Below are 19657 nucleotides of genomic sequence, written 5' to 3'. Positions count from 1 at the left end.
TCCCAGCTCTCTCAGCCTCCCCACACAGCAGAGGTGCTCCAGGCCCCTGATCAGCCTGGCAGCCCTCCGCTGGTCTCTCTCCAGTGTGCCCAAGTCTCTCTTGTGCTGGGGGGCCCAGAGCTGGACACAGAACTCCAGGTGCAGCCTCACCAGTGCTGAGTAGAACATGTAATTACCTCTGATTATTTATCTCTGATTATTTACCTCTGATTTAACTGAACCTTACGTGAAATTTGAATAATTCTGCAGGAAAGATGGTAGAAGTATTAATCTTTAGTCTATCACATGAGGAAACAGAAGTAGCCACTGCATCTCCTTAAGGAGTTGCAGGAGAGGCATTTGTTGTGCCCTTGTGTTCTTCTCCCCCAGCCTCTTTCATTTTTCAGCTCTTTGAGTCACTTCTACTTGGGCATCTTTCCACAGGTGTGGGGACTCTGTCACAGGATTATGTGATTTATGAGTACGCAGTGATGTTATTTTTGGTATTATACAGTGAATGACTGGTACTAACTTGCTCTTAAGCAAAACAGCAGTATGTTCAGTGCTGCTGCTGCAGGCCCTTGGTGGTCTGTGCAAAGTGGCAGCTGGTAGGCCTGAAAGGAAGGCCTGGCCTTTGTGCTCACTAGAGCTGCGCAGTCCTCACTTCTGTGCATTTCTCTCTCTTCTCCTTGGTGTTTTTTTTTTTTTTTTGTTTGTTTGTTTGTTTTCCTCCCATTAGTGTATTTCTCAGGACTCCTCGAGTTACTTCGGTCTTGCTCTCTACTTATTTTGCATGGCTTTAGTTCATATTTTCTCACTCAGGTCAGTAACGTTATTTTTCAGTAAAGCAACCCAACGTCCAAGGTCTGCACATTATCAAACGAGGCCCTTGGTGACAGACATCTGAACCTCAAAAATCCAAGCCTTGAGTTACAGCTGCCTTCCACAGCTGCACTCTTGTTGTGGTTTAAGATCACAAGCCTCACGTTTGAAGTTGGGGCTGGTGTTGAGTGGGGGCAGCTGCAGGCACGGCACCTGTGCCATGGGCAGGTTGCATGCACTCGAGCTGCACATGGCCGCTTGTAGCTTGCTGTGGAAGAAAATGGCTTTCCTCAGGCTTCAGCCGAAGGCTCGCTGTTCTCCTCACCGAGAACTTCATTATTTCTTCATGCAAATTAGCATATGCTTCATTGTATATTTTGCTCCGTGAAGAAAGATGAGTAAGTAATCTTAATAGTCACACGGAATGACTGCACTGAATATAGAAATAAATTAGGAGGATTAAGGAACAAGGGAAGGCTAATGGTTCTATATTTTGCTTTACTGAAATCACACAAGTGGTGAATTCTGAAAGACAGTTATATATTCTGATTATCTGAAAGGACAATTGCAGAGGCATAGCTCTGTAGGAGGGAAGGATAGTGTCAATGATACAATACAGCACTTAAATTCATAACATTTTTCTCATTTACAAATACGTGTTTCAGACATCCATTTAAGAATGTTAGTAGAAGGTAGCTCAACTTATTTTAGTCATTTTGAATATTTCATGTATTCTACTCTAAACAATTTTAAAACTTATTAATTACCAACCTGATAGTATAAGCCATGAAAACGATGAAAATGGGAGATTTCTGACTTTTATCGATTAAAAAATAATGCTTTTTGTTAAAACAATTTGGACATTAAAATAGAGATTTCATATATTTGAAATAAGTATAACAGTGTTCACAGTGGCATGTATCCCATAGCACCTTTCCTATTTACAATAACAATATTGAAACAAAGCAATGCTTACCTGTCAAAAAGTCCTTTATGTCAGCATATAGAATAACTTCTCCTAGGAGTAAAACTTTTATCTTGTGATTAGAAATGTAATTTCAGGATACGTGTTCTGACCCTGAAACCATTCTTGGGTTTTTCTTAGTGGTATCTCTTCTGGTTAAAGTTTTATCGATCCAAGACAGATTATCCTGGACCACTGGACTTTAGCAAATGTGATGCTGATAAAAGTTGCCATACTTAAATGCTATAATTTTACTTTGTACAAAACAAATACATCATGAGCTGCATCATTGCTTGTGAATTTTGGCCTACAGATTTTTTTTTTATATTCTCTTGCCTCTTCTTAACCATTTCACCCAAAAGTGGACTAATTATAATTGCCATGAGAATGTACTTTAGGTAGGTTACCTCAGATTACAAACACACTGTACATTTAAAATTAAGAATGAGTAATCTAGGTGGCTAAAGGATGTTTGCTGAAGGACAAAAAGTTAGGCTTTACAAGCAAATATTGGTATAGATATTACATATTATATATTATATATAAAACTACATAGTAATATCCTTTCACTACCTACAGGGGGCTTATAAAAAAGATGAAGAGCAACGTTTTACATGGGCAGATAGTGGTAGGACAAAGGGTGATGGTTTTAAACCAAAATTGGGGAGATTTAGATTAGATGTTAGGAGGAAATTCTTTACTTTGAGGGTGGTGAGGCACTGGCATAGGCTGTGCAGAGAAGTTGTGGATGCCCCATCCCTGGAGGTGTTCAAGAACAGGATGGACAAGGCCCTGGGCAACCTGATCTAGTGGGTGGCATCCCTGCCTGTGGCAGAGGGTTGGTACTAGGTGATCTCTAAGGTCCCTTCCAACCCAAACTATTCTATGGTTCTGTGAATATTCCCACTTAACTATCCTATGCAACCTGCAGGCACAAATTCTGTAGAGCTCTGATTTATTCTGTAGGGTGAAGTACAGCTGAACTGATACACAGCTACCTGTGGTAGAGTATTTAAGAATTGTACTGTAGCATGCCTTGACTATGTATGTCTAATATGTATGTCTTTTCCTGATTTCAGTACACTTTCAACTCAAGAACCAAAATAAGATATAAGTCCCATTTTGGGGGAAATAGTTATAAAAATATCCCTATGTTGGTTAGAAATGATGAAGGCACATTTTAAAGCCTCTTCAAGTGAATATTTGTAATGGCTTGTGAAGTTCTGTGCATGTATACTGCTTCAGAAAGATTTGACCTTTAAATGAAAAACTGAATAGAAAAAAAAATCATGAATGGAAATTGAATCAGGTTCTTGAGATTTCTTCCAGGTCTCTATAGCTCTAATCACCTCATTGTGCTTGAACTTAATGGCTTAGCCTTGACTGGTATGATGCAAAAGTAGGAGCTGGAGGTTGGTGAGTGATTCACTGGAACAACATTTATTATTCCATAAATCTAAACCTAAAAAAAATAAATATATATTTATCTGAGGCACAACTGAAATGTATAAATTAACAGAATGAAATTAGAGCTAGAGTGCTAGGTACATTTATGAAAATATAAAATCTGTGCTATTTCAGTATTGACACAAAGAAAATACTAGGTAAGCTGTACTGTTGCTTTTAAAATAAATATTCACAATTGTAGTAACATCTGATCAGTATTTCTGCTAAAAAAGATCTGTTGTTGGGTTAGCATGCAGAAGTAATGTCAAATATTACCAAAATATTTCTAAATTATTATTTATTATGTTATCATTACTAATATGGCTTTGCCTACCAGAAATCACACATTCAAGATAATAAGTTCAAAGATAATAACCTGGAATGTGAAGAACATACTAAAAAAAGAATCAGAATCGAGACTTTCCTATTTCTCAGCCTTAGCAACAACACAGCTTTAGTGCAACTTTTGTGTGTAATTTTTATTTAATCACATGTCAAATTGAAGACTTACATGAATTAAACTTCAAAAAGCATGCTTTCAGCTTTCATTTTGACATCTAGTTAGCATACAATAACTGCCTTTCAAAAGCAAAATAAAATGCTTGACAAGCTTTAAATGTTATTTTCAGTTTTATTTGCTCTTTTATTTCAGTTCTTTGTTGTTATGTTGAGAAGTGAAAAAAATCAATTCAATTATTAAATGTTACTGGAAATTGTTGTATTAGAAACACTCTGGTACAAGGAGGATGAGATTCTGAAAATAACTATCCATTGAGGTTCTCAGGCAGAAGTTTGTGAAGTTCCAGGTTTTTAATGTTTTGGGTGTTGTGTTTTTTTGTGTTTTTTTTTTGTGTTTTTTTTTTTTTTCAGCAATGATTCATCTAATGAGTTTGTTTAATGGCCTCTGTGCTGCAAAAGGAAGATGGAAGCATCAGTGCAGCTTCTAGTTACTGCAGTGAAAAATGGCATTCATAAAAATTTACTCCTGAAAGCAATAGCTAATAGCTGAAATATATGAAATTTTTACTTTGTATCGGTTAGGTAAAATTTCACGTCTGCAAGAAATGCCTATAGGGGTGTATAGGTATAGTTTTTAAAAGGCATCCTGTGTTGTTACAAGACAGTCTTGCAAGATTACTTCTCATCACCTCAGCCAACTATGGGTGTGAGGGAACCCAGTTGCAAGTAATTTCCATTTGAGCAGGAAAATGGGTACCTTGTGTTCCACTATTTTGCGACAGGAAGTAATTCTTTCATTTAAAAACTACAAATCTGACTAGGGTAGTCATCCAAATTTCACTTGTGTTTGTCTGGGCAGTCAACCAAGCTTTCATTTGCCTTATCAAAATTAATAGATTATGCCTCTTGCGTCTAAATAAATTAATACAGTGAAAGGAGTTATTTCAATCAATAATGAGTGAAAGCCTAAAACTATTTACATGTCTCGTATTACTCTGGAACAGTTAGAATGTTAATCACAGTGATGAAAGGTAAAAGTATTTATCAAAGCTTTCTGTTCTTTTGAAAGAAGCCAGATGCTGTATTTTCCATTAGTAATTAGTGAGGATGTAAGATACCCATTATTAAATCAGGAGGACTAGATAAAATTATAACAAGAATGTCAAAAGGAATTCTCTGAATCACACAGGTTTATATTGGGTTTCTGAAGTTTTAGATATCTGAAATGTAATGTTTTGCCAGTATTTAAAAACAAGTGTGGTAAACTAGGAAAACAGAAAGTCTGTTTGACTTGACAAACATATTGAATATCAGAAGCTGAAAAGGATGCAATTGATAGTAGAACAGTAGCTGATACAGTTGAACATGTTAAATAAAAAAGAGGGTTGGTTCAACAAGCTTGATCTGTATGAGATGGCAATTAAGGCTGATAGTATTGGCAATAATTGGGGGGTTGCTTTTTCTTGTGAGATGGGGAAAATGCTGATTTTAATGTCCACAAAGCTTGGACCTGAATTTATAATACTCAAATCAGCAGGATGCTGTCACTTTGATGTGCACTGCCTCTCCCCTTCCCCCAGCAGACAAGCCCTTCATTTTTGCTCTTTTCAAAAAACAGTCTTGTGCAGGACCATTACGTGCCATAGTGAAGAAATTTTTAAAACAAACTAAATCTTAAGAGCTAAATCTTAAAAGGTGGTTACAATAGTGGTTTTATTATTAGTGAAGTGTTTCTAGCTGTGTGTAATATTGGTGACCAAAAATGTTCAGCATCTTTATGTATACTCCAAAAGAAAATACAGGTTAGTGTTGGCAAAAATTTAGAAGCTATTCTCATTTGAGTGATAAATGATAGTGGGCTCCATTCTGTCTATCTATTTGTCTATGCATCTATCTCTATACAGAATATGTATGTGTTTATATATATATATATATGTGGAATTAGGCTTAAACTGTAATCCAGTATCAATAATGCTGTAGTTTAGCCTCTCTGTAATGCTTGTCCACATGTAATTGTCAGTATCGTGCTGGTAAAGACCAAGGCTTCATCTAGCCTGCATCCAGCAGTGGCCAGAAATGTGCCCAGGGAAGGCAACAAACAGGGCAAGAGTATATGAGACATCTCCCAGTGCTCCCAGCCTCAGACTGATTTCAAGGCAGGCTGTTATCATGGTCTGCCCAGGGTAAACCCCAGGGGATCTTTCCCCCTGAACCATGCAAACTTTTTCATCCACAACACCTTACGGCAAAGAATTCTGTAAATGTTATACTTCCAGCTTGCTGGAATGACTCCAAGGGAGATTGTGATGTTTTAAAGTGAGCTATTGAAAGCTCCCGAGTTTTGGTCTATGCACTTGGCTTTTGGGGCATGATTTGGAAGAGATTTTGTAGAGTAGAAAATTCTCAAATAAACTAAGAAAAGTGTAGGATCTCTTGGTTGAACAGGGACATAAAACGCCCAAGAATTTTTATTATTTTTCATGGATTTAATACTATCACTTAAAAACAAAACAAAACAAAAAAAACCCTCAGTTCATGAACAACTTTAGAGTCAAGATCTGATTTGCTGTTCATCATTTTTTGCTATAATCCAGATCATTAAGTTTCAAGAATGTGAAACTGAACTGTATTTTATGTGGAAAAGAGTCAAATCTTCAAATCTTCAAAGAACTGATTTACATATTTTTTTTTTAATAATGCTTTTTAAAGAAAAAAAACGTAGAGAGTGCCATATCTTTTAGGTTGTGACTTGTACCTTAAAAGGAGTACTCTCTTGAAGTGGTATCTTGCTTCAATGTTCTGTGCTGCAAATCAGTATGTGAAATGCAGACTTGGAAAACAATTGATAGAAACTGTTTGGACTGTAGTAGCTATATTGCACACTATTAAATTTAGAGAATGAAAAAAAAATAAAAATACTGGCTTTTCTTTTTGAGTTTCAGCAGAAAGATTTGTTTTCTATTGGGCTTGGGGTTGGATCCTTTTAAGCTGTTGAGAATTTTACACTGTATATCTCTGTCGAAACAAATGGAACAAAAGATTGTAGTTATGGAACGAAAGGTGATATAAAAAAAGTCTATATAGTTTAGAGCTGGAAGTTATACTTTGATTGGGGATTTTATTTAAGAATAGAATTAGCATTTGTCATAGCTGAAGATAGTTATTGTTAAATTATTTAAGGTATTTATTTCATACTTTCCTAGCATTTGAAAGACGTAAGCAACTAAGAAAATAGATTTTAAAGTTAAAAAATATTTTGAATAGTTCTATGTTCACTGTCTGCATACTAGTGAAGAAACATATTGAAGTAGTCCTTTTGTTTTATTTGCATGCTCTTTTAGAGCATCTCCTAAATAAGGTCTGTTTGACATCAGAATTATCTTCTAAATAATATAATTAATTCAATATAAATTAAACACTATTTTTTTCTTTACGATCTCCTTTTAAAAAGATATTAATTTGCTTCAGTGAATGAAGATAATAAGGTTAATAGTTTAATGTTCTTCAGTTTATGTCTGCTGCATTTTCTATTACCTTTTTTCAGTTTTTGATTATAAATTGGCTAACCCCTGGTGTATAATTCTAGAAATCATCCCTTCAGTGTATCCAAAGCTATTTACTTAGGCTCATCTTTTATTATTCCCTCTGCCACAGCCTAATTATTGTAATGAAAGATTGAACACAGAATAGTTTGGGGCTTTGATCAGTCTTCATATAAATTTCAATAATGGGAGTAAAAGGTTTGAGGTCTTCTGAGATAATTTGATCCCTCCAGACACACTGCTTTTACAAAATGCATTTCTTTTTTGGATACCATATGAGACCTCTAACAGAATTTGTGGCTGGGTTCATGACATCTCTGGAAGCAAAATTCTCTTCAGAACAATAAAAAATAATTTAATACTGCTAAATACATCAGAGCTATTGTATAATACTGGACATTTTTCCTTAAATTTTCCCCTCTTTTTTACCTATCTGTCTCATTGTCTGTATTAGAAGTTCCTACCTACATCAGCATTTTTGAAATGCACTAAGAATACATGAGTTTTTCTTTCATTTTTCTCTTTTTGAAAAAAAAAATATACTGTCATTCAAATAAATAAAACAAACCATAATCCATGTTATTCTATTACTATCGGTGTTAACTCTTTGGAGATAAACAGAAAAGCAGCTGGAGTCTGAGGATAATTTGTAATCTTATAAATTGAAATTTTAATGCCTCAAGGAGGAAATTTCCAAAATAAATGTGACAGAAGATAAGTCACAGCTTTTGGGAAAGTTTTATTAGAATGACTTGTTCCAGATCATTGTCTGATATCTGCACGAATTTAGAAAATGGTAGCACTGCTATGTAGAGAAAGAGATGTGTTGTTGTTGTGTTTTGTTTTTGTTTTTTGACAGTACTCTGTTATCAGGTGTGGCCTATCCAGGGACACTATCGAAATAAAAGTCATGAGCCTTTAGCTGATTCCAGTTTATTTAAAATCATATGTTTTTCATCTTTCCTACTAATAACACCTTAATTTATGTAACTAAGTATTTAGAATTTTATGGTTAATTTGGGGGATACTTTTTGAGATTTAAAACTTCTTTGGGGGCATGGATTTTGTTTTTCTTCTCACTGAGCTAGGCAGTTTATAAAACAACTTCATTACTTTCTTGTCTCCTTTACTTCAGCTGCTAAAGAGTTTTTGCTGTATTTTGACTACAAACCACAAACAGAAATATTCATGTGTGTAAACTCAGTGAATCCTCACTGTACATAATAGTAACAATTGCATTCTCAACCTTTTGCAAAAACTAATATTGGTATCTAAATCTGACACTTGGGCTGATAACATTTTAGGAATATTTTATTCTTAACATTCAATGGTAGCTTGGAGATGAGAAGATACACACTAGCATGGGTACCAAATAGCAACGTGCAATGCAAGACAGCACAAGGCAATGTAAAACTCACAAAATGTGCATAGTTTTTACAGACAGATTATGCAGTAAAGGTTGATTTCTCGTAGATATTGTGAATATCAGACTCATTTAAGACAAAAGAAATAGTATATTCAATTCCTACATGCAGTATCTGTACGTCTGTGCAGGCCAGGTACGGTTTTGTATGCAGGGAGCAAATCAGAAATATTGCAGGAATATTTTTGCTGGATCAACTCCACTAAACTTCATTTTTTCAGATTTTCAGGAAACAGTAGACTGAAACTGCTGGTATAAATAAGGCTCTGAGAGGCAATTGCCAGTTAGGAAGTAGAATAGGATAAATCATAATAGTTATTTCTGTGGATCCATCTGTCTTTCTGGACCATGCAGAGACGCCGCAAGTATGTCCAGCCACCTGAGGTGGGAGAAGGATCAGATAGGTGGCAGGATGAGCAGGAATACTGTCCCGGGCAGCCCTTCACAGAGCCCTGCTGTGGCTGTGGGATCGGCTGCAGACAACAAGCTGTAGGGTTAAATAATAATTCTTCTGGTGACACCAAAACTGGGGGTGGTGGTGTGCTGCTTAGCTCTGAGCTATTCACTGTCTGCAATTTTTTTTTTCCAGTGAGCTCTAAGGCTGCTCCTGCAATCCCAGGACGGATATCCTTGCCCCTTTCCATTCTGTGTGATGAGGGATAGTTCTGTACTCGCTTTTCTAGAGCTCTTCAGCTTATTCCTTGGCTTGATCTGTCCAATTTTTTCTTAGACTACTGCCAAATGAGGGCGAATCTAACAACTGAAAATTTGGTAAATGTACAGAGCTGATTCAGAAAGGAGGACTGGAAAACGCATTATACTTGATGATCAACAGAAGAAATCATCTGGAAAAACAGAATACCAGACAGAACAAATGCAAGGTGCTGCACTTAGGCTGCAGTAATCAATGGCACACACCAGAAAGGGTGGCCCCCAAAAGATCATTGGAAAAGGAGCTTGGCATTATAGTGGTTGGCAAGGAAAACATTCCCTGAAAAAGACAAAGCAGTAGTAAAACCTGTGGGAGATGTGAAATGATCCTTCAGCTCTACTCTGCACTTTGAAGATCTCAGCTGAATCTCCGTAACAAATTTTGAGTAGTGCACAGAGAAGCATGTGAGGGCATGTGCGCAGGGAAGAGCACTAAGAAATATCAGAAGACAGACAGAAATAATGTCTGCTTATTCTGAAATAGACTGAAGTGGCAAATACCAGAAAGATGAGTGGGGATAACCAGACCATGATGGATGGGACTGTAGCAGTGATTTATTTTGTAACAAGAGTCAGGTTAGACATTGAAAGAAAACCTATCCATTAGTAATGGTGAAGCACTAGAACATACTTTCTGGAGAAGCAGTGAATTTCCTACTGGTAGCTTTTAAGAACAATTTTGACTCACATCTGTCAGGAATTACATAGGTAAAGTTGATCTTGCCATTTTCTTGGCTGTACCACACTGTGCAGCAGCTGTCTTTGGTCATACGTAATAATGTCACACTGGAAGAAATTTTGAAAAATAGATGAACTTAATTCACTTTTTAGCAAACTCTTCATACAATGAATGGCATTCAACACCATCACCTATAGTGACCAAATCTGACAACATCTGCTGTACTATAAACACAGTATATATATGTATATGTAGGTGAGCTTTTTTTTTGCATAATTGCATGGTTCTCCAGCATTACTAATCCTAGCAATTCTGGAACTGGACAGTTTTGCGTAGCCTTTCAAATGAAATTTTGAATATTAAGCTAAGTACATTTCAGTTTTTTTATTTTTTTTAAACATTTGTGTCCCATGTTTTCAAGACACAACTAGAAGATCTGCTAATTTCTTTGCTCCTATATATAAAAATACTGTGACAGATTTACCTTTCAGTAATAATGAAAATGTTGTCCTGTGCCTGACGCATCGGGTCCTTTATTCACCTGGCCCTTCCTTCAAGCCAATAGCCATACTGTGGCAGCTTTCCTTCCTCTGTTTCCCAGCTTCCAGTCTTTTACTGTTAAGACACAGATCTGTGTTATAATGGAAATCAAAGGGATTGTAATGAAATGTCTGAAGCAGAGTAGTGGAATCTACTTTCAATTCATTAGTTTAATGCATGTGCAAAATCTATTAAAATTGTTTTCAGTACATAAGGCATATTATTGTTTGTTCCTTCTCTGACCTGGAAGAATACAACAATATTAGAAGTGTGTCACATTTTTTTAGGCCCCAAAGTGTGGAGCAGCTTTTAATAGGAAAGAAAATGTCTTTTGAAAACTATAAAACTGAGCAGTGAAATAAATTGAGCCTCAAAAAGTGATTGAAATCTCCAAGTCAATATACAAAAGGCATCCAAAGACTTGTGAAGTCTGACAGAATCTCTTTAGTTTGAGGTGTCTTTCATTTTGCATCAGGTCTTACATTTTTAAAAAGTAGAAAAAAGCAGTGCTGTCAGGTGAAGCAGGTTTGAAAGCAGGCTGCCTGTTCATGAAAGCCTGAAATTGTGCACGACTGTAGATAATGTGTCTTCAGCAGATAACTGAAATAATACATTTCCTAAATTGGTTGCATTAAGCAATTACTGATACTGTAGTAGAAACCATATAATTTTCTTCCTTCCTTGTAGCCTCAGCGCCGTGTCACATTTCACCTACCAGATGGCTCCCAGGAAAGCTGCAGTGACAGTGGGCTTGGAGACCACGAACCCACCAGCGGTGCCAGTACATCGCACCCTCTGCCCCTTGGCTTTCCCCAGGAGGAGTACTATGAGCAAGCATCGCCCAACAGCCGGACAGAAGGAGATGGCAACTCAGACCCCGAGTCCAGTAAGTGATGAACTCTGGTCGTGTTGGTCATTAAAAAGAAGCCCCTTTCTGATATTTAAATGATTTAAGGCAGTGATTATAATTGAATGTTGATTTTAATGTGGCCAAAAAAGCCCTGCATTTCTAAAAATGCAGAGTAAGTATGTCCATTGGGAATGAAACAGTCTTGAGCTGTAAAGAGTTTATGGATTACCTGGTATTTTTATAGATCTGAGGTGCTTTACGTATGGGAGCTTTCTGATGAGGTTAACACTATTGCCATTGCAATCATACATGCTGCTCCTAGGGAGTTTATGCTTTTTTATATTTCTGTATCCAACATTAACGTGCACGCTGGTTTGTGTAACACAAAGAACTTCAGGATGACACCACAGTCTTTAGAAATAAGGGTTTATTGATTTGTCTTTTGAGAGCAACTGTGATATGTAGTAATTATCTCAAGAAAGTATGTCATATGACTTAATTCAGCAGTTATCACTGGCTTTTTATGATATTGAAAACAGGCAAATCAAGGTGAGCTCGGGACCATGCTAGGACTATAGATACTAGTTTTGCTTTCTCTGCCTTGACATGATAGCCACTTAGAAACTCCACTGTACAGGCAACTGTTAATTACCCAGGGGCTCTTTATCTGGATTAAATTGAACTGTGCCATTGATAAAAAGACACCTGAATGTGTGGAAACCTCTAAGGCCTTGTTAGAGGCCTAATAAGTGATTTGGAAATACATCTGTTCTGGGCAAAACTTGGCCCAAAAGGTGTATTTCAGCTGCTTTATTATATCATGAAGAATGAATTAGTAAGTCCAATGCAGTTGAAATAGCTCTGTGAGAAGGTAGTTACATCTCTGCACTGGCAAATACAGCATCCAGCAGAGAGCATTAGCTCTGACTCAGAGCTGCCTTTAATAAATTCAGCTTGGCTTTTGGAAACCATGCTGCTGTCTTTGCCTTGTAGTGCTTGAGACTAGAGTCCGAGGGCCTTGTGTGCAAAGATGAGGTCCTCTCTCTGTTTTTCTTTTAGTTCTTGAACTATTAACTGGGGATCTTCAGTTTTAGACTTTTAAAACTTTGTAAAGTTAACTGGTTCCTGAAGTAATTCCAGATTATTATTTTTTTCTGAGTTGATAGACAGCTGGCAAGAACCAGCAGAAGTTTTGAATATTCTGTTGAAAACGTAACTCGTTGTTTGGTTCTGTGTGTGTTCATATATTTGGGGCTGTAATATACCCTTAAGAATATTTTAGACAGTCAAGCTGAATTTTTCATAGAATGAGATTTTAAGGGCTACATATATACCCCAAAAGAAAGCACATATCAAGTATATATTGTATGTGCTGCTTTTTCGATGCATACACATGATCTGAATTTGCTTTCCAGCTCCGTCCTCCTTTTGTTCTTTGTAACTCTTATTTATGCTTTACTGAAGTGAGCAGGTTGTACATAAAATCAGCATTTGGACCCTCTTGTACAGAGGGCATGGTGCATGGGAATTGTTAGAACAGGCATGTGGATGCTGTCTTGCTTTTTAAAAAGAGGCTTGGGTTTTGGACTTCCAGTGCTTTTTGAACCCGTTTTTTGCAATTGTAGGAGAAATATTACTCATGACTTTTCTAAAATGTTGGCCTAAAACCAATATAGCTTTAACATCTGAATCTCATTGACACATATCACTGTGCAGGCACCTGATGTCTTTTCAAGTGTGAAATTTGAAGAAAGTTTAATCACCTGTCTAACTACCTGACAGCTCAGTTTTAAACTTGAAATCACAGTTTAATTAGCATTTACATTTTGTGGAGATTCTTTGCCCTTCTAACTTGTTTCCTTTTGAAACAATTTAATTGACACAATATAGCTTGATGCTACAGTATTAAAAGTGTAGTTTGCAGTCCTTTTTAGCATTTTATGCTTATATTAATGGCAGCATCTAGTGGCAGAAAAACAAGTAGATATAAATAGATATCTATGATGTGCTTTCATACATCTAAGTAAAAGAGAAAAGGAAGACCCGCGGCATATTTATGTTCAGCGTACTGCTAAAAATGAACTAACTTTTACTAGGTAAAAGCAACCAAAATATTTTCTTTAACGATCTATGAAAGTGTTCAAACTGAGGTTCATTTCACTCATCTGTGCACGTGTGGCAAATTTAGTCAACAGTGAAATAGTGGAAAGCATTCTGAACTGATAGTTTCCACTACAAACATGCTGTTAGGGTTCTTTTTTGTTTGTTCGTTTGTTTTTAAAAACATGCTATGGGAACGACATGAAGCTACAATATGTGACGTTCAGGCTGGATGTCAGGAAAATGTTCTTCATTGAAAGGATTCGCTGGAAAAGGCTCCCCTGGGAAGTGGTCATGGCCCCAAGACTGCCGTTGTTCAAGAAGCATTTGGACAATGCTCTCAGACAATGCTCTCTAATTTTGGGGTGGTCCTGTGTGGAGCCAGGAGGCTCCAGGACTTGATGATCCTTGTGGGTCCCTTCTAACTTGGGATATTCTATGATTCTAATCTAGTTTGGAATGGCATAATCTATTTGAAGTACTTCTATTCTTGTTTCATGGACCAAAATGGTTTTAATGTAAACAGGGAGTGTGAAAAGAATATACAGTCAGATAATATGAGTAAATACCTCAACTCATACAGCAGAATAACCATAGCCTTCATTCTGTCTTAAGATCTCTTGTATCTGACCTATCTTAATATGAAACCTGTCTAAAATGTTAAGCCTGATTAATCATCTGGTGGTGATTTAGTTCAACTTTGCCAACCAAGAACAGATACAGTTAGGATGAAACAATTTCCATAATGTCCAGAAAATACTGGGATGTTAAGTGGTTTATGAGTGCAGATTATGGATGCCACCTCACACAGGAATATATTCAGAGGTGTTTTCTCCCTCTTGTTTTTCCTGAATACAGCTCTTTGGTTTTATTTGTTTCTCTACTATTGGAAATGATTTTATTTGGGAAACTATCCATTTCCTAGCAATAGCAAAGCATTTATTAAAAAGCACTTAAAAGATCCTGTATTGTAATAAAATAAAATAACCATAGCTGAGAACTATTGGTGAGAGGAAGCCTTACAAATTCATATCCAATATAGGACTGAAGCAAGAGGGTAAGAATTGCTCTAAGTATAAAGTGGTTAAAAAACTATGAGCAATTTCAAAGTACACCTTTAAAATTAATTAGCTGTACTAATTAAAATTAGAAATACACTATTTAAAATGATTTGTCTTCTCTTAATTTTGTAGCCTCCCCATCAAAGCATACAGAAGTAACATGCATTATAGTAGGTGCTTCCTAAGGAAAAGATGCCAATAAAAACTAAGTCAATAGTAATATAGAAATGCATGTAGGTTGGTAGAGAATATTGTCCTTAAGTAACAGCACTAAAGTGTATGGTGTTAAAATATTCTGTTAATAAACTGCTCAAACTAACAAGGATGCTTCAATAACTCCCCATGCCCATGATTTTGACCATTCCACCTTCCCCCCGCCCCCGTATTATGTTTGAATACAAAACACACTACAACTATAGGCAAAATTTAGCAAATTCTTTTTAGCTAGACTACTCCAGCAAACTCTCTCTCAATGGTGCTCACTTAGTGGTAGTGATATTGACAGAAGGGTTTGAAGTAAAAGGTGCATATTAACTGCAGTTTTGCTTGGTTAATGGATAAATGTGTAACATATTAATGACAAAATTTCAAACTTCTCATATTTTTAAAGCCTTATCGAAACAATCTGGCTATTTTTTTCTTCTAAAAATGCTCTAGGTGCTCAACCATTCTGTGATTCTGTAAAAAATAAAACTATTTTTCCTACTTTCATTTGGAGAATATGAGACACTCAGTTCAGCTAATAAATTGGACAGAATAAGAGGAATATATGATAGCAGTTTACAGAAAAGAAAAAGAAAGAGAGAAGTTGTTTATATAAAATAATATGCAATTACATAATTGTAATTGTAAGCAAAAAGAAAGTATAAACAAAACTAGTTGAAAATTAAAGGGCTAGTTAATGAGATTACAGGCTTTTGAATAGGACAAAACTGACATCTTAAGGACAGGGGGCTCTCCATAAGGATACTGAAGATGAATTGAGAATATACAAAAAAGGGACTAATAACTTAAGAAAGTTGTATTCAAAATCATAAGATGTAGAGCTAAGGAGAGGATGGCTAAAAGGCAAACTGATGTGCACTTTAACATAATGGTCACTTCAAGCTGGTCTTGCCAGAGGTGTGTTTGACTTCTTGTTTGTATATCCCAATTGCACCTTCTCTTGTGGTAGCACAAGCATTTGTATAGCTATTTGGTGAACTGAATAGAATAATTACTCTGAGTTCAACTTGATCTCGGGTCAGAAAAAAAGTTATATTTAAGCAGATCAATCCCCCAGTCCCACATGTGGACATGCAAGTAAGTGAATGAGGAGCTAGGGCAAATCTTGTGCTCACTTTAAATGATTATCGAACTTCAAGAGAATTAGTCTTAAGAATTATCCATTAATCTATGGTTATTTAGCCATGTAAGAAGATTTGCAGCAAAGATGACATCTGTTGATTATTAAAGGTAACATAAATTTCTTCCACCAAAATAAAAGAACACTTTCACCTTGCTTTAATTTTTGAAAAGGAGGATGATGATGGGAGCGAAGACAGGCTGATGAAGAATGACGATAATGGAAATAAAAGTCAGAGTTGGTTCAGTGCCTTCATGTGAGGAGCGGAGATACTCTTCCTCCCAGAGTATCAAAACCAGTAGTGTTTCCTTTGTTTTTCTGTAATTCTAAGAGACAAGGTGTCAAGAAAAAAAAAGTGCTTCTGAGTAACTAATGACACTTTGGCCAGGCTTCACTACTGGAAAATGTTTACAAGAAAGAAACTAAGATATGCAAAAAGAAGAGAATGAAGGGTGTTGTATATTTCCCAAGGATGCTACAAGATTAGCTCTATTATCTCATTTCAGTGACACTTTTTTAATATTGGGGAACACGTGTAGTTTTAGTCTATATAGATTTAAGACCTAATAACTATCATTATGACATTAAGGTTGAACATTAGTAATTAAGAAGGAAAAGACACATTAATACAAGAATTGAAAAATCTCCTTCATTATCTTTGTTAATGAGTTTGACATTAAAAAGTAGGGACATGTCAATGAAATATTCTGCTATCTCAAAGCCAAGCATCACCGAAAGTACAGAGAAGGAGGTGTATGACAGAAGAATTGGATTTTGCTAAGGATTTGGAGTAATAGCTGTGGGATGAAATCTAATAGTTGCAAGTCCTTCTCATAGGAACTGGTGTATGTAACTAGTATATAAATCACCAGCAGAAAATGACATAAAGCAAAAAAACCTGAGTATTACAAAGATAAGCTATAAATCATCAGTACCTAATGTGATGTGAAAAAATCATGGTTTACTCCTGGTACAGAGGAAAAAAAGCAAAAACAAAACAAACACACAACAACAAAAAAACAACCCACAAGGCAATGATGATACCACAACTGGAATATTATAAACAGAACTGACTTCAGAAGTTAAAGAGAGGAGAACTCACTTGATTAACAGGTGTAAAGAAATATTATTAATAACAAGGGAATAGAATGACTATACACAGAAATAAGAATTAATATTGGCTTTTTTAAATTGCAAGTTAAAGGCTGGCTGGGGACTAGAACTGCTCTCAAGTAATATGAAAGAATAAGGGAAGAGAGATTCTGGTGGCTAAGATGAAGTACCAAGTTGCTTCATGGACAAATGAATAGGTCGTCTATAAACCAGCAGAGGCCAGAAATTCTGAGATTTCAAACGTGAGAACAGTATGTAGAGAAGCAGGGAATGAGAATACTAACTTAATTTAAACAGAAGCCTGATAAATTTTTGAGGGGGCAAACAGAATGCCCACTGTAATAGCAGCAAATGTACCCTGTGATCCAGGAAGTCGCCTTTCTGTGTTCACGGTACAAAAGCTGCCGGTGCGAGCTTGCTGAGTCTCAGTACGGTGTTACCCCCCCTGCTTCCAGCCCCAGCACCAGGTGCCCACGCGGCATTGCCTGGCTGAGAGGCTTTGCCTTGCTGCTGCTGACCGCATGGGCCGATGGAGCCAAGCTGTTGGCCTTGGCATTCACAGGCATGGGGGAAGTTTGCCTAAGTAACATCCAGGATCCTATAAATCTCATTGATGTCATTGTAAAGAAGAAAGAGTCAATGCTGCACACTGTCGAAAGACAGCCAATGATAGGAAGCTCGCTCTCCCTGGAGAAAATGGCTGCATTTTTGACCATGCTGACTTGTGTGATAATCAGAAACTCTGCAGTTGCTGAAATATACTCTTTAAACATCATCAATAACACTGCTCTGGCAGCTGGACTTCAGACCTCATGCTGGGGCACAAGAAAAAATAAAATTACAGCATTTCGAGTATCTTGTTCCCTGTCCAGATACTGGGGCTAGGTGTGATTGCCAGACAATGTGATTATTTATTTATTTATGTTTTCGATTTTTTCGTTCTCTTCTTGTGTGCTTTTAGTTCCACATTAAGGCTGAAATGTAACAGTAATATTTTAATTCTGTCATTGCTGAATTGTAAACATGCTATAGCAGTTAGGTCTAATTTGAGAAAAATAGGAAGACACTGTCATTAATTAAAGATAATAAATCTTGAGCTAGAATAGATCCCAGTGTAGCACATCTGCCCATTGGGTGCCTCTACTTCTACTGTATTGGTTTTTTCTATCCCCATGGCTGTGCGCTAATTATTAATTCTGAAAGTGCTGAGGTAATTAATCTTTCTGAGGCAACAGAGTTTGATTGATCTTCTACCTTTAATCAAATTAGCTTGTACGTAGGTGAGAGAATGTAAAGGCTGATTATAGTACTGTACCACTCTGTAAAATGCTGACTTTTCTGATGACCTTCTGAGAGCACTAGCATGAATCGCATGTATATAAACCATGAGGGCAAACCCTGAGTGGCCATTTGACTTAAAGGATGGGGAATGGTCAGAAATCAAAATCAGGGTGTGCTGCATTTTAAAGTATGTCTTCTTTAGAACGCCAACTATACAACTTTTTGGCTTATGTACAAGGGTATGGAACGTCAGTTGTGGCTGACAAGAGTGTGGGTTTTCCTGATGTTTTAGCTATCTGTTTATAAAATAAAATTACTGACTATTCATAAGTACATGCAATGAAGCAAGCCTCCTATAAAACAAACCATTATTCTTTAGATTCTTGATAACCGGAGATTGGAGAGTGGGAAAGAGGTCAGACTGGAGAGGTGAATTTACAATGATGCCGATGACTGGCTTTTGCAAGTGGATTTTTACTTGTACCGAAGAGATACAGATTGCATATTCAGAAACAATTCCATAATTTGGTAATTTGATCCCTGAGTGCCTGACTTAAGTATCGTTAAGGCAGCTGACACAAAGGGGAAAAAAATGGACAAAGTGAATGAAATGAAAAAATACAAAAGCAAAAAGATGCTGCAGCTCAGCTGACCCTAACAGTCACACACTGAAGAGGACATCACTATAATTGTTATAACTCTGATTTTAAAAATCTTTTCCTTCTTGTAAATAAGGAGCACTCTATAAAATAGTTTTTGATGTTTTCTTATTGATACCAGACTATAGTCTGATATACATAAAGCCTTGATGTACATTTTCTGATTTTTGAAGATAAGGAAGATAAAGGCACATTTTCCTAGATACATCATTTTCTTTCACGCAGAATCAATGGGGAAATTTTCTATGTTGCAGCTGTTCTCTTTATGGCCTCCCCAGCACTCTGTTGTATCTTCTAGACTACATACTGGGATGAAGTAGTTCAGGCAAACAGTAATACTGTGTTTGTGAATTCCATCTAATGTTATTCTTGACTGAGGTTTATGACAGAAGTTACTCTGCATAGAAAGATTAGAAAGAATAGCTCCACCTTACAGTTTAGAAATCAGTCATTTCTTGTGAAATAATAAGAAAGGCTTTAAAGTGTTCTTTTTGTTTGTTTGTTTTTTGTGGTAGTGGTGGTTTTTTTGTTTGTTTTTTAATAATAAATGAGATCTGACATCTATAAACAGTGATTTAGTGGCAGATGTTCTGTGATATATATTTATGTTATCACTTAAGCTGACATGGTAATGGATAATCCTATTTTTTCTGTTTGAGGTTTATCAAAGTTTTAAAATATAT

General features: G+C 36.4%; 1 protein-coding gene across 15 annotated transcripts in view; it reads left to right on the top strand.

Annotated features, from left to right (window-relative positions):
* Nucleotides 1-19657, top strand: part of PCDH11X (protocadherin 11 X-linked) — a 490740-nt gene that overhangs the window by 343772 nt on the left and 127311 nt on the right. For 12 of the 15 annotated variants that reach the window (XM_083797764.1, XM_083797771.1, XM_083797785.1 and 9 more), the window contains exon 6: nt 11253-11451. In XM_083797764.1, coding sequence (XP_083653890.1) covers nt 11253-11451 — 199 coding nt within the window. Of the gene's footprint in view, nt 1-11252; nt 11452-16094; nt 19063-19657 lie in introns of those variants that run through there. The other 3 variants (XM_083797766.1, XR_014572099.1, XM_083797778.1) reach the window with 3 other exon arrangements.

The sequence above is a fragment of the Anser anser genome (assembly GCF_964211835.1).
Source record: "Anser anser genome assembly, chromosome: 13".
In the NCBI taxonomy this organism is placed as follows: Eukaryota; Metazoa; Chordata; class Aves; order Anseriformes; family Anatidae; genus Anser; species Anser anser.
Note: the sequence above shows the minus strand (reverse complement) of the source record. Positions and strands in the feature narration are given on the sequence as shown.